This window comes from Humulus lupulus, chromosome 4 (genome assembly GCF_963169125.1).
Source record: "Humulus lupulus chromosome 4, drHumLupu1.1, whole genome shotgun sequence".
Taxonomy (NCBI): Eukaryota; Viridiplantae; Streptophyta; class Magnoliopsida; order Rosales; family Cannabaceae; genus Humulus; species Humulus lupulus.
The window spans coordinates 191,275,071-191,289,083 of record NC_084796.1 but is presented as its reverse complement, the minus strand read 5'-3'; the positions used below and the strand labels follow the sequence as shown (position 1 = coordinate 191,289,083).

General features: G+C 34.2%; 1 protein-coding gene across 1 annotated transcript; it reads left to right on the top strand.

The window, feature by feature from the left end:
* Positions 1–387: 387 nt before the first annotated feature.
* Positions 388–5,078, top strand: LOC133831074 (protein MOR1-like). The gene is made up of 9 exons (XM_062261243.1): positions 388–472; positions 772–873; positions 1,057–1,139; positions 3,501–3,561; positions 4,056–4,088; positions 4,384–4,449; positions 4,552–4,669; positions 4,772–4,809; positions 4,988–5,078. Exons 4-9 carry the CDS (start codon positions 3,511–3,513, stop codon positions 4,997–4,999), a joined length of 318 nt encoding a protein of 105 aa, XP_062117227.1. The 5' UTR covers positions 388–472; positions 772–873; positions 1,057–1,139; positions 3,501–3,510; the 3' UTR covers positions 5,000–5,078.
* The last annotated feature ends 8,935 nt before the right edge of the window (positions 5,079–14,013 follow it).

The window sequence follows — 14,013 nt, the reverse complement described above, 5'->3', positions numbered from 1 at the left end:
TAGCTTGTAATTTAACATATTTTTGTTTGATTGCACTCTTAGTGAAATTGATAGGACTTGGGGTTCAAAACCCAGAAACCAATTTTTTTTTCTTTCAATGAATCTAGGCCCTATCATGGTGAATTAAAAGCATCAAAGTTTAGAGCAAATGCCTTAGAAAACCATATGACTGGGTTGCCCTGCTAATCATTTTTAAAAAAAATTTGGGATGAGGTTGAGATAACATAAGTATTAACCAATAACATCTTACAAGATTATCTCTGTGAACTGAAAATGAATTTAAAGTTTGTATATTTCCTTATTGGTTATACTTTCTTGTTTTTGATTCCTCTGATCTATGTGTATATTTATTAAGTGTGTTAAACTTTTGTTTGTTTATTAGGTGAAACTGCAAAAACACAGTACTGAAGCACATGGGATCAAGTACAAGAATAGTTTGCATTGTACTGCTAGGATACTAAGGATTGAAGGAGTATGCTTCCGATTTAGCTAGAGTCATTATTTTCTTATATATATGCTCATTTAAATTGGATGAAGATGTGATAATATGCTTGTATCTTGTTAGGAATTTTTTGTAAACAGGACTTGAGATACAAAAAATTGAGCTAGAGTTCTTAAATATTTCTCTTTTTCATTTTATTTAGCAGGGCATTCTTGCCTTATAAGAGCTAATGTTTGGTGCCACGTGACAAAGATTTTCAGTATCTTTAAATTGTCTAAATAACACATTTTCCCCTTTTTTGGGAAAGTTAACTGATATTTTTTTGACAGATTAGAGGACTTTATAGAGGTGCTACATCATCTTTTGTGGGGATGTCTTTTGAGAGTTCCCTCGTTTTTGGCATTTATTCCCAGACGAAACAGTTTCTGCAGGTAAGCCAAAACGTTGTTCAGATAATCTGTCATTGGCCTACGTATTGTAATAGTGATCTATGGAGTGTTTTAATTTTGAACATGTAACTCTATAGTAATAATCATAACTCTAGTAGCTGCCCTTTGTATTGATGTTGCATATAGTTACTGCAGAAATGAAATAGATGTAGTTTTCTCTTACAGGAAGCTGTTTTGTGAAATTTGCAACAACTATTGAAGCCGACAAGGCCATTGCAGCTCTAAACAATCAACATTTTTTTCCTGGGGTGAGTTAAAGCTTTAGTGCTCTTTATTGAACATTTACTATTTTGTGCTTTCATGTTTACTAGTTTGATTTCAATTTTATGAAACTAAGCTTCTATGAATGTAGTTAATTTACTACTGTTTTTTTTTTCTAGATCCATTTATGATTGATCTTTGTAATTCTGAGACTTTTTTGGCTGGGTAGTCAGTATTTTATTTCTCATGCACTCAAGGTGTTTGAAAAAAATTCCCAATAGAAAGACAAGAAGAGAATGAAAATTAAAAACCAATTTATATATGCTATTCTATATATATATATATATATATGTCTATATTTAGTTATGTAAAGGTGAGTAGTCAACTATCTTAACATTTATAAAAATTGAGAATTCGTGAGGCTATAGTACTAATGCTGCTGTGCATTCCATTTGTAATAATTATAAATAAGTTGAAGGAAGAAAATTATTACATATTTTAGATAAAAAAAAAGAAAAAGAAACAGGATAGAAGAATATGTTGACTGATGCATCTCCCTATAGAACCAAAGCTTGAAATAACAAAATAAGAGTTCATTCCTTTAGCACTCACATTGAGTATCACATATACACATTTGAGTTTATTCTGAGGTTTAGTAGCTATTGTTACTTATATCTTTCATTTATTCACGTGGAACTCTATTTTGGCTCTATATATGTTGATGGTAACATATTCTATGTATCTTTTTTCTATTATTTTTTTCCTCTTAAATAATTAATTATTTTGCTATAGATTTTATGTTTTCTAGCAATTAATTGTTTAAAGGGTACTTCATAGATATAGAGTATCACAACTTAATTAGTTCTAATTATCATTTTTTTACTTCTAAAGAATATTACAGATGATGCCAAAGAAGCATGAGATTGAGAATTTGTGGAACCACATTCTACATATCCTATATATAAATTTAAGCCCAGTCCAATGCTGCTAAATTACTCCTTTCCCCTTGTTGAATCTATTTATATACATAGTGTAATATTCTTTTAAGAGTTTTTGACATATAGAGCACTCAATTCTAAAGTTCACTCTTACAACAGTCTAGAGGAATTCCATTAGCTACTAACATCATGGAATGTACTGTGGTCTTTCTAAAACTGTGTTGCTTTACTTCCTAATTGGGTCGGGAATCTTGTTGCTTGACTTCTTGTAAGTAGCTTAGCTAGCACCATGTTTGTTTGTTGTCAAATTAGTGGTGATTTCTTATAGTCTAGAAAGTTTAAATATCATTGAAAAATGACATATCTAAAGATGTTGGAAGATAAATAATATTTTTCAATGATTATATGACAGAGCTTGGCACAATTGCAACATCTAGAGTTGGCACTAAGGCAACTGATTTATTTTAGCATGTTTTCTATGACAGGGTCTTTTACATGTGCACTAAGGCAATTGATGCCTTTGGCACTCTCTCTCATGATTGATTTTTAGTTAATACTTAATAATTAATAGTGTATTCACTAAATTCATGTCAAGCTCTTTATCAGAAGAAGTTCAATAAATCCCAATTTTGTTAGAACAAGATATGTATTGTAGAAATATAACTCAAATCCAATCCATTAAAAAGCTGAATTTGCTTTCTCTTTTCATGGACTTACTAAATAAAAATTGACAGGCTATGGTGATGGTAGTGTTTATGTTTGGAGCATTAGAAGTGGGAAAGAAGTAATTTTAAATCATCTGTTAAGAATTTACTAATCTTGCATCTATATATACATATATTTTATATATGTACTTATTATATTTTTTTGTTTAAATGCTAATTTGACTTGTATATATTTTACCAATTAGACTAAAGTTTGTTGCATGATAATTTTAGTATTTCATTTATAAATTCACTACAAATTACACTTATAATTGGTTTGCTGACGTTATGTTTTAGTTAATTGTTTTATATTGATTAGTTGTCATTGTATTTATTGATATTCAGGTTGTTCTTCTAGATTTTTCAAAGGTGAATAGTATACAACTTATGCATAATAAATTCATGAACCAATTACAGGTGTGTCTAGAGTACACATAAGTTTTCCCATTATGATTTTGATAGAATTTGGATTTGAAATGTTTTTAATTAAAGGTCTAATTCAACTGATTAATTTAATTAATTGAACTATATATGCATTTAAGCAAATACATATGTATAGATCTCACTTTTGTATAACTAATGAGAATACATGACAAACTTCTATATCTGTCTTTGTTCCTTGCTTTGATTTTGCATTTATGTGATAGATTGCAAAACCTTGTTATGTGCATAGAGGGAATCATATATTTTGAGAATGGTTTATTTATGGTTTTGCATTTTGAGAATGGGATTAGTCAATGAGTAATGATCTTGAAATTATTACCAGATCGTTGAGCATGGTCTGGGACATCTGCCATTTACAGAAAAACAGGTGGTCACTCCAACTGGTAAGCTGACAGTCAAATGAAATTTTTTAGTTCTTTGTCCCTTTCAGTTTTCTGTTTTCATTTTTAATGGGTTCCTTCAGCTTATATGTGAAAAATTACTTATCATATTGTAACTTTTCCTTTTTTCTATTTTTAAACAGGAAATTTTTTAGCATATGAGTAACATTAGCTTCTTGTCTGAATGTGAGGGCATTAACTGTTTAGCCTCAACAATTAAGTGCCACTACTCATATTAGAAAAGAAAATCATTATGTTGTCAGTACTACAAATCTCTAAAAAGAAAAATCTAATATTAACTGTCCTAATATGACAGCTTAGGACCCATGCTTCATATGCATGTTTGCTGTTCAAAGACTAAAGTTAGTTATGATGTATAGATGATACCTTCATTATTTTGTTTTCTTTTTCTAATTTTGATTTCGCTAAGAGAGTCCAATTTCTTGAAACTGTAATTTTTCTATATTGAAACAAGTAACAAGGCTGTTATTTTAAAGGTGCACAAGGACTATGTGCCTATCCTTATGGAGGTAAGTGCATTTATGTTTGTAGTTGTAATATATTTCATATTTTTGAACAATCAGCTGAGTAAAATGTGCTAAACATTGCTTATTCCCATTTATTTTAGAAGACAGCTTCAGTACTGGTTTTGATGAGTTTAGAGCACTAATTCATGGTTTGGTGCTCTTACTTTCTAATTTGTAATCTAGAAGACAAAGGGAAATAAAAAAATAACGGTGCAACTTATTTTTGACCATGGATTATCCTGTTCATGGTGTTTCATGGACTCTCTTATCTATATTATCGTTTCTTACTTTTTCACAGTGCCTCAATGATGGGACTCCAGATGTGAGGGATGCAGCCTTTTCAGCTTTGGCAGCGATAGCTAAGGTATCGTTTTATTTATTTATCAATTTTGTGCTTTTGCTGCTTAATTCTGAATTTTTATTATTGATGGTATGGATTTATTTCTTCTTTGCCCATTTTATTTAGTTGGTTGGTATGAGACCCTTGGAGCGGTCACTTGAGAAACTTGATGATGTTAGAAGAAAGAAGCTTTCTGAAATGATTTCAGGTTCTGAAGGTGGCACATCCACCAATACAAGCTCAGGTTTGTAATATCTTTATAGCATCAATTCTTATATCACTAATTTGTTCAACATTCTTGTGAGTTTTTATAACCTTGTGTGCATACTTATTGTTGTGTGAGCAGCAGTCCAAGCTTCTGGTGCAACCGCATCCTCTCATGAGGTGAGTTATTTCTTATATAATGGATTCATGGAAGTTAAAGAACAATGTTATGTTGAGAGGTTGCATGTAATGTTGCTATGTTACACGCTTTTAGTTGATATTCTTCTGGATTACAAAGTTATTTGGTCAATAAACATGATTTTGCCACCTACTGGCGTGTATTTTTTTGTTTGTTAAGAATGATCCTTGAGACCTCCAACAAGAAAGGATAATTATTTACGTCTTTAATGTATGCAAGCATCAGATGCTTCATTTGTTAAAAAGTCAGTAGCAAGCATGCTTAGTGGGAAGAGGCCTGTTCAAGCAACTGTGAGTTCAAGCACTTATTGATTTTACTGTATTTTCCTTTTTAATGTTAGTGGGTTTTACAAATGGTAGTATCCTTTACCCTGTGATGGAAAAACTCAATGTTGGAAACAATGCCTTGGCCTGATGATTACTTTCCTTTTTTTTCCACGGTTCTTTAGTTTGTTTCTAGATTACTTTGTGCCTGATGATGAGAACTTTTATTTTTGTATTGATATGTGCATTGATTTCATTTTGAGCCTCCATCTTTTCTGCTCTCACCATCTTTGGTACTCACCATGATCCATTATTTTATTTTATTTATTTATTTATTACTATTTTCTCATGTTGGCTGTGGTGATGATGACAAGTGTTTGCTGTTGGTGGTGGTGAATGCCAAAGGTGATGGTTGAAGTTGTGGTGTTTAAACCTTGAAGATGTGATTGGTTCTTAATGAATTTTCAATGTTCATGAAATTTCTACCATTAATCTCTGAAGGCATTTATATATTAAAATGGTCTCTTTTTACAGCTACAAAATATATATTTTATTGCCTTATGTGATAATATGAAGATATTGTCATTTTTTTTTTTGTTAGTTTTCACTTTCTTTGCATGCTTATTTGCCCTGTGATGGAAAATCTAATTTTCAGAAGCAGTTTCATGGTTTTGCATTATAAGCCTTGTCTCTCTCTCTCTCTCTATCTATACATACATACATACATATATATTGCTCTCTCTCTCTCTACTTTTTCACCAGAAAAAGTCTATTTTACAGAATCTATTATGAGTGCTCATAAGGCTTATAATGAAAATTCTCATGTACACTGTTAATGACCATATTAGCTTATGAGATCTGAGGGCTTTTGAATATCTAAGTTTGTTATTCTCTGTTTTATAATGCTTTATTTGCTTTATCACCTGTTAATAGATTAGAGGAAGAATTATTTAAAGATTACTTTTATTATTAATCTGTTTTATAATGCATGTTTTTGAACACTACTTGACAATGCCTTAGAGCTTTTGTATCAAGTAACTTGACCCTGTTTGCAGTGCATTCTTGTTTACATTGGATTTGATTTTGTCGATATCTATTTTGGCCCATCTTTGCTTCTTAGATTATGAACTTTTTTTTTTGGCCTGATGATGATATTTGTCCTCTGTTTTTGCTAGTCTTCTTAGTTTTGTTTCCTCAACTGAAATATATGAGTACTGCCCTGTTTTTGTTTCTCAGGCAAGTAAAAAAGCCTTGGATCCAGTTGCTCCAGTTTTTTAAGTACTGCCTTGTATCAGTATCTAACATATTAACTTCAACATGCCAAAATGAGGTTAGCTGTCTCCATTTTCAGCTTTCAAGTCTAGCGTTAATCCATATTGCATTTTTTTTCTACTTTTGGGTATAAACTTATATATTAAGCTCTTTGAGGGCTCATTTTAACTAAAATCTTAACTGGAACTTGTTCACTTTCTTTCAGTTTTTCATAAATTTTAGGTAGCATAATATCTCTATTTTTTTTAATTCCATTTGCAGCTTAAAAGTCATCATGCTTTCTCTGAATTGTTAGCCCAATATTCACAGAGCGGTTATAGGTATTAAATTCATTTTTGTTGTAAATCAAAGCATATTGATTCATGATACCATTATTGAACTTCTGAAAAAGCTTTGGAGCTTATTTGTTTAATGGTCATTAACTACATGAGGTGTTTCTCTTATTTAGTATTTTAATTTATATTAGACTGAGCATAAACTTCTTAGTTGCATGAGTGATCTTTTTGAAAGTTTTTTTTTAAGTTATGATAGGTTTCTTACATTTTGTGGTGTATCTCTCTATTTAGAGATAGAGTTCATCTCTTAAATTAACAAAATTTTCTTTTAGATTAGATTGTATTAGTGTTGATAATCCAAAAGTCTGTTAGTAAAAGCTGTCTTAATTTGTTATTGCTTTGTTTGTCTTTATTTTGTTATTTTATTTTATCTTGTCTATAATTCTCTAGTTGTGTAGTTCCCTCAAGCCTTATTCACTTATATGACCCATCATTTGGTGCCATAGTTGCATCTCATTTTCTTGAACTTTAATAGCATCAACTTCAGCAATAGATACAGTTTACCCATCTAACACATACAATCCATTTACTTTATTCCATTTCATAACTAGCAGTGAGCCTTTAGTAATCTTTATGATGCCCGGTTGTACTGTTATGGTTCATCTCCATGGCTGCCAGATTATTGTTTAGCCGTATCCATACATAGATATATATATACATAATTTTAGACCTTATGTTATAAGCTACTGCATTAATACATATATATTTGGATATAATTCATACTTATATAGGTATGTCTCTGTGGTTTGCTTTAGAGGACTTGTAAAATGTTTTTTGATTTCTTATGGAGGACATGTCGATTTTTTTTTAAAGTGCTTTCTTTCTGTATAAATTGGCTGCGTTTTATTTTCCTGTTACTAGCACAAGTTCTCTGTTTTGTATGCTTGATTCTATGAGCACATTCTAGAATTTCCTATATGTATTGAATCTGATTCAAAGTATTGTATTGTAATGTTTATTGGTTTGAAACTTTGTTTGTTTATTTGTTCCATGGCTTAAACACAAACCTTTTCTCAAGCAGAATTTGAGAGCTTTCATCAAGTTTGGTGAGGACTGCATACTTTTCTGGGGTGTAAATGATCACAGTGAAAATGGCGTTGAAAAAAAACTTCTGGGTTATTTTTGCTCTACTCCTTTTAGGATTTGCAGCTAATTTGCACACTGCAAAACGTGCTCCTCGGCCTAGGCCTCACCGGATTCTCTTGGATACAGATGTTGATACGAATGCATTTCACTAATTTTTGTATACATTTCTTGTTTTGCATTTAGTGATAAAGGAATCTGAATTGGGCATAAATTATGTTGTAATATGATTTCTTAAGCCTAGACTAGTAGACTAAATATTGTAATTACATTTGAGTAATTAATAAAAATCTATTTATGTTACCGTATTTGGCTTCAACTTTCATATTTGTTTTCTTAGTTTTGTGTAAGTAAAAAAAGATTATGTTTCTCTAAGCTAATATAACACATGTGTTATACTAAAGTGTAGTATAACACAAAAAATGTGTTATACTCAAGTGTAGCATAACACAAAAAATGTGTTATACTAAAGTGTAGTATAACACAAAAAAAAGTGTTATACTAAAGTGTAGTATAACACAAAAAAAGTGTTATATAATCGACTATAAATAACATAATTAAACACTTATCTATATATTAAAATAATATAGAAATTGTGTTATTGTTGACAGTACAATAACACATCTGTATAACACTGATAAAGTATTATGTAAAGTACCCTGACCTACGATAACATAGTCAATCTTAACACATCAGAAAGTCCTATTGTATGTTTTGATAACACATTTTTGGTGTTATTAAAAGCATTTTTTCTTGTAGTGTATGCCTGGAGGGCCTAATTGGAATTCTGCATGCGATTAGTGGATTATACGTGCGATTATGTGATAGAAATTACTTGTGTGCTAATGTGATTAGATATGCATGTTTATGTGTATTAAATATGCATGTGGGCCCATTTTCTGTAAATTGGGGCATGTTTGTAATTTTGGCCCGTTGAGGGCATAAATGTAATTATGTATGTTATGAGTGAGACCCCAATGTTATAGGGATATATTTGACATGTGTGGTCCAAGGCAATCCTAGTGATCGAATTAGCGGAATAGTCACAACAGGGTCTAATACTCAACTCGGGGTGAGCCTAGGGGTATTTTGGGAATGCAGTACGTACTTGGGATTTATCAGGTAACGGAAACTTATTTGGGTGATTAATTGGATATGTCAGGATTAATTGGGAATTCATAGTGTTATTTTAGGATTAGTGGGAAACGTGGAAAATGGCATTATCGCCCTTGAGGGCATTAAAGGGGAAAGACTATGGTCTATTGTGGCAATGGATAGGCTTAGTCTTGAACAACCTTATCCATCTAGGGACCCTAGAGAGTTTAGAAGTAATCAAAAAAAGGGGAACAAAACCAAAAAACAGAGCCTCTCTTCTCTCTCTCTCATTTACTCCCTCTCACCCCTAAAGCTTAATTGGGTTCTTTGAATTCTTGAAGGAAGTTGCTTGAATTTGTGGATTTAGAAGAGCATAGATAGGATTAGGCGTAGCTTGGAATTGTAATTACTCACCTGAGGTAAGTTTCAAATTATGTTTAATGAATTTCAAGTTTGGCTTTTAGGATGTTGAGTTTCTCAAACTCAAGGTTATGATTCTAGGCTGTGATTAAGTTTTGACTTGGTTTTGGGGGGTATAAATGAAGCCTAGCCTATGTTGCTGAGAATTTTAGACTCAATTCTAGCTATGGGGCATATTTATGTTGAATTCTGGAGAGTATGGCTCGAAGAAAACGCAGGAAATTCTAGGTTTTGGGCTAGAGTCACGGCCTTGTTCTTCACGCGTCGCGGCCCATGTGTGCGAGAAGACTTGGTAGCCTCTTAAATGCCCAGGCGTCGTGACCCTCCAGGGCTGAGTCGCAGCTCGTGTTCCCAAAAAGAGAGCCTGAGCTCTCTGACCTATAGTCCACCGCGGCCCTAGGGGCTGGGTCACAGCTTAAATTAAGGGAAATAGACAATATAGAGTTTTAAGCATGAGAACTCAAATCTTAAGGCTCGGGAAGGATTCTACTGCCCGGTTTAGTAGAATCCGAGTTTCTGAAGGCTAGTATATTATTCTAAAGGCTTTTAAGTGATTTTGAATGTGATGACTATTTATTATTACGTTGTGACTAGGTTTTACCACCGAGGCTCAGGGTTAGGGATCGTGCTCGGGATCGCCTGGTATTGTCAGCTCAGGACTCAAGGTAAGAAAATTGTCTGTGCCCGTAGAGATATATTGTGCTTAGTGTTATGTGTATTATTTGTAAATATTACGTCATACATGTGTTTGTGATGAAGTGGCAGAGGTCGGGATCAGCAAAGGTCGGGAACAGCAAAGGCCGGAATCAGTAGAGGTTGGTAAAGGCAAAGGCCAGAAACGACAAAGGCCGGGAGCGGCAAAGGCCAAGATCAACATTAGGCCTGTTGATTACAAGCTACTAGAGCAAGATCCTCTAAGGGTGTTGTACACACCCGCTCGGTTAAGATCATGAACTTGGTTCCCGACCGCTGTTGTTAATTCCAATAGGAACTTGTAAATTGTTTGTCATGCTTGATTAAATGTGAATTTGTTGAAATAAATTATTGTATGCTGTGTTGTGTAGTTTTCTTGCTGGGCTTCGGCTCACAGGTGCTCTGTGGTGCAGGTAAGGGCAAAGGAAATGTCGACCAAGCATGAGTTGGAGGGCATGGAGTGGCACGTACATGTCTAGCCTACCTGGCCGCCACGGATGGGGTTTTGAGGAACATGTTATAAATGACCGATTTTGTCGCCTAGGTCGACTATTTAAAGACTTTTCAATTGTAAATATGTTTTAAAACAATATTTTGGGATGCCAATGTAACACTTTTAAGATTTAAATGAATGTCCAACATTTTATACTTAATTTTCATTATACGGGTCTTTATTTTGATTTAATCACACTTTTCTCTCTAATACCTCAATTAGCGAGATAATGGCACCTTTTAAAATCACATGGTAACGACTCTAGGGTAGTAGGGCGTTACACATGCAATCTACATACTAAGTATATGCCTCTCATAGATGCAACAAAACAAGGAAAAACATGGAACTAAAACCAATCAGCATAATATAAGAATCAGAACTAGGAGGCTGACCTATCACTACTGAGGGACCAGCATCAGCCTCTGACACTGACTGCGTCAAAGAGAACACTCGAGCTAGAGTCAAGCTGTCGACCCCCTTTGGTTCCTCAGCCCTGGGCAATCCCTCCTAAGGTGCCTAACCATTCCACATAAGAAACATGCCCTTGGTCGGTATTCTCCCAAATGGGGCCTCTTGCACCAAGCGCATTCAAGGTAGAGTTTACAATCCTCGCCCTCACCCTAATGACCTATCTGAGCACTTCAGAACATCTTTTCTAGTCCAGGGATACTGAATATGTTGATAACTTTTACGTTCTGATCACTGGGGCCACCACCCCTGCCTGATCCAAAAAACAGAGGTATCACTGCCTGAGCTCCGCGCACTCGAGCACTCTCCCTCCATATTTCATTTCCTGTGCCCTTAACAACAAGAGCCCTCCCTACCACCTTAGCATAGGTAGAGATCTCATGTACTGGGGCGATTCTAACACCCTGAGCTATCCCAGAGGTCAATCCATGGATAAATCGCTCTTTCTGAGCCACATCCGTGGGCACCATATCAAAAGCAAATTTGGCCAACCCATTGAATTTGTTAACATACTATGTTACTGTCATGTTTCCCTGAACCAGGTTCAGAAATTCATTTGTCTTTCCAGTCTTAACTATGTCACAATAATATCTCTCATTAAACAACTGCCTAAAATCCTCCCAGTTCATCGTAGTTGTATCTCGCGTCTGGGATACCACTTCCCACCAAGTCTGACCATCCTCCCGTAACACATACATAGCACAGATTACCTTATCGTGACCTACCACCCCCATAAAGTCAAGGATGGAACTGATCATGCCCATCCATTGTTCAACTCTAAATGGATCTAGGCCTCCCTCAAAAGCTGGAGGGTGATGTTTCTAAAATCTCTCATAAAGTAATTCCCACCTGGTCTCAACCCTAGGCTTAGATAAATATGGTGCCACTCCTAGCATAGCAAAGGAATAGGTGTTCTCTAACAGAACCTGCTATTTTAGACACCTGATCTCTTCCTCTTGCCTTTGCAATCTTGCTTGCATATCTGTAAACACCTGCTGCCAATTCTGAGGGGCGAGTGGAGGGCTCTGGTCCTGGCTATAAACATCGTCGGGTCCCATTAACTGCCTTGGGTACATAACCTCCGAGTTCGATTGCAGTCAATGACTTGACCCATTAGGCATGATGATCACATCCAAAAGCCTTTCCACAAGAAAAACCCAACAACAACACATTTACATATAACTATAATACTAAAATACATGCCCATAAAATTCATGCATCAATCAATCAGCCCTAATCTTACCAACATAAATATCATGCTCTCTACTCTAGCATGCATGTAAAACATTCATATATCAATTGAGCAGACAAGCACATAATCATATCAATAGTCAAGGGCCAGGCTTTATCAAAATATCTCATGCTTCCTAATAAGGCAAGCAAATAAGGCATTTATATCATATTTAAGAAGTTACGCACATAACCACATAAATAGTTACCAAACCCTTGGTCGAGCTTGTCTTTAGTGGCGAGTGTACATGCCCAGCTTGTCTTCAGGAACCCTTAACCTTGGCACACTCTGATACCAAGTTGTAACGCCCTAGAAGCCAAGACCATTATATTGTATATTTTAAATAGTGCTAGACTCTCTAAAGGAGTATTTTGGCCATAATTGTGTAACTAAATGTGATTAATGGTTTAGGGTTAAAACTTTTGGTTAAAAGGAGTAGTTATTTCGTTAAAACATTAAGTTGTACAAGAGATCCTATAATAAACATTTACAAAGTTGTTTACAGTTCCAAAAGGGTAATTACATCTCAAAAGTTACAACCCGCCGACCTAAGCGGCAAAAATGGGGTTTAACCCAAGTTCCTCTCAGAAACCCTGGTCGTGGTGGTCGAGCAGCCCCATATGTACACGTCGTCACCGAAGCTCTCCAACTAATGGATGGTCCATGTTCCTTTTCCCCTTACCTGCACCACATAGCACCTGTGAGCCAAGGCTCAGAAAGAAAACTTAAGCATTCTCATAAATAGTTATTAACATGTTACTGTTGGGGTTTTATGCCCTAATTAAAACCCAAATTCTTTGTAATCTCATTTTATTATCAATAAAAGAATAGAAATCATTTTTTGACTTGGTCAATCACTTTGCTCACATGTTTTATTTTCATGATTATTTATTTAATATGAACTTCTATTAAATCCTGAGCATATGGCTAATCTTATTTATAGTGACGTAATCACAGTGGAATATAAATATGATTATATGTTCAAAATAAGTTAGTCCTAAGATTAGTCAGTGCACTGGATTTACACTGACTTGCCAATCTACGATATGATCTACTTACACATTATAGTGTTATGTTCTTTCCAGAACATTAGCAAAGTAGATAAGATCGGATGTATTTGTTACATCAGACTGGACCGATATTGACAGTTGATAAGATAAGTAAACATACAATTATTATCTATTCTAGTCATATCATATAGTTGACCATAGTTCAATTTAATCTCAATTATGAGTGGTTAGTATTCTAATTGATTGTATTATTTGAGTTCTTTGACTTGTTCATTACCAGCTTACCCTACAGACTAGCCCATACTTACTTCTTGGGAACTCGGTAGTATAATTGAGTGGGAGTGTTAATCATAGATATGAACATCTATAGCTTTGATGAAGAAGTGAAACGATGGTTTCCTTTTAGTTTGGTTCAAGGTGTTAAATGATAGAGTCCGCATTTTAGTAATTAAATTAGTTTATTGAAATATCATTTACAAGGAACTAAGTATTTAAGGATAAAATACAATGAGGGGTAAAACGATATTTTAGTCCTATCTGATTGTAGACCGTCTATAGAGGATTGAGTGGCAATTATGGTTGTAATAATGAATAATTAATAGCGTATCTATATTTGTTATAGAGCGTTCTATGAATTCAAGAGTGCAATTCCGAGTCTATAGTGGAGTCACGAGGAATTAGTAAGTTAGTAAATTTATTTGTTAGATTTATGATAACTTATTGGAGCTTGATTTCATAGGTCCATGGTCCCCACTGTACCTTGGATAAAATCATCTAGATAGTCTCAATTAATTGACTTAATCATCAATTAGAATTATCAAA

Coding starts and splice junctions, on each gene's coding strand:
- LOC133831074 (XM_062261243.1), top strand. CDS start 3,511: ATGGTCTGGGACATCTGCCATTTACAGAAAAACAGGTGGTCACTCCAA. Junction 3,562..4,055: donor ACAGGTGGTCACTCCAACTG/GTAAGCTGACAG, acceptor GTTATTTTAAAG/GTGCACAAGGACTATGTGCC. Junction 4,089..4,383: donor ATGTGCCTATCCTTATGGAG/GTAAGTGCATTT, acceptor ACTTTTTCACAG/TGCCTCAATGATGGGACTCC.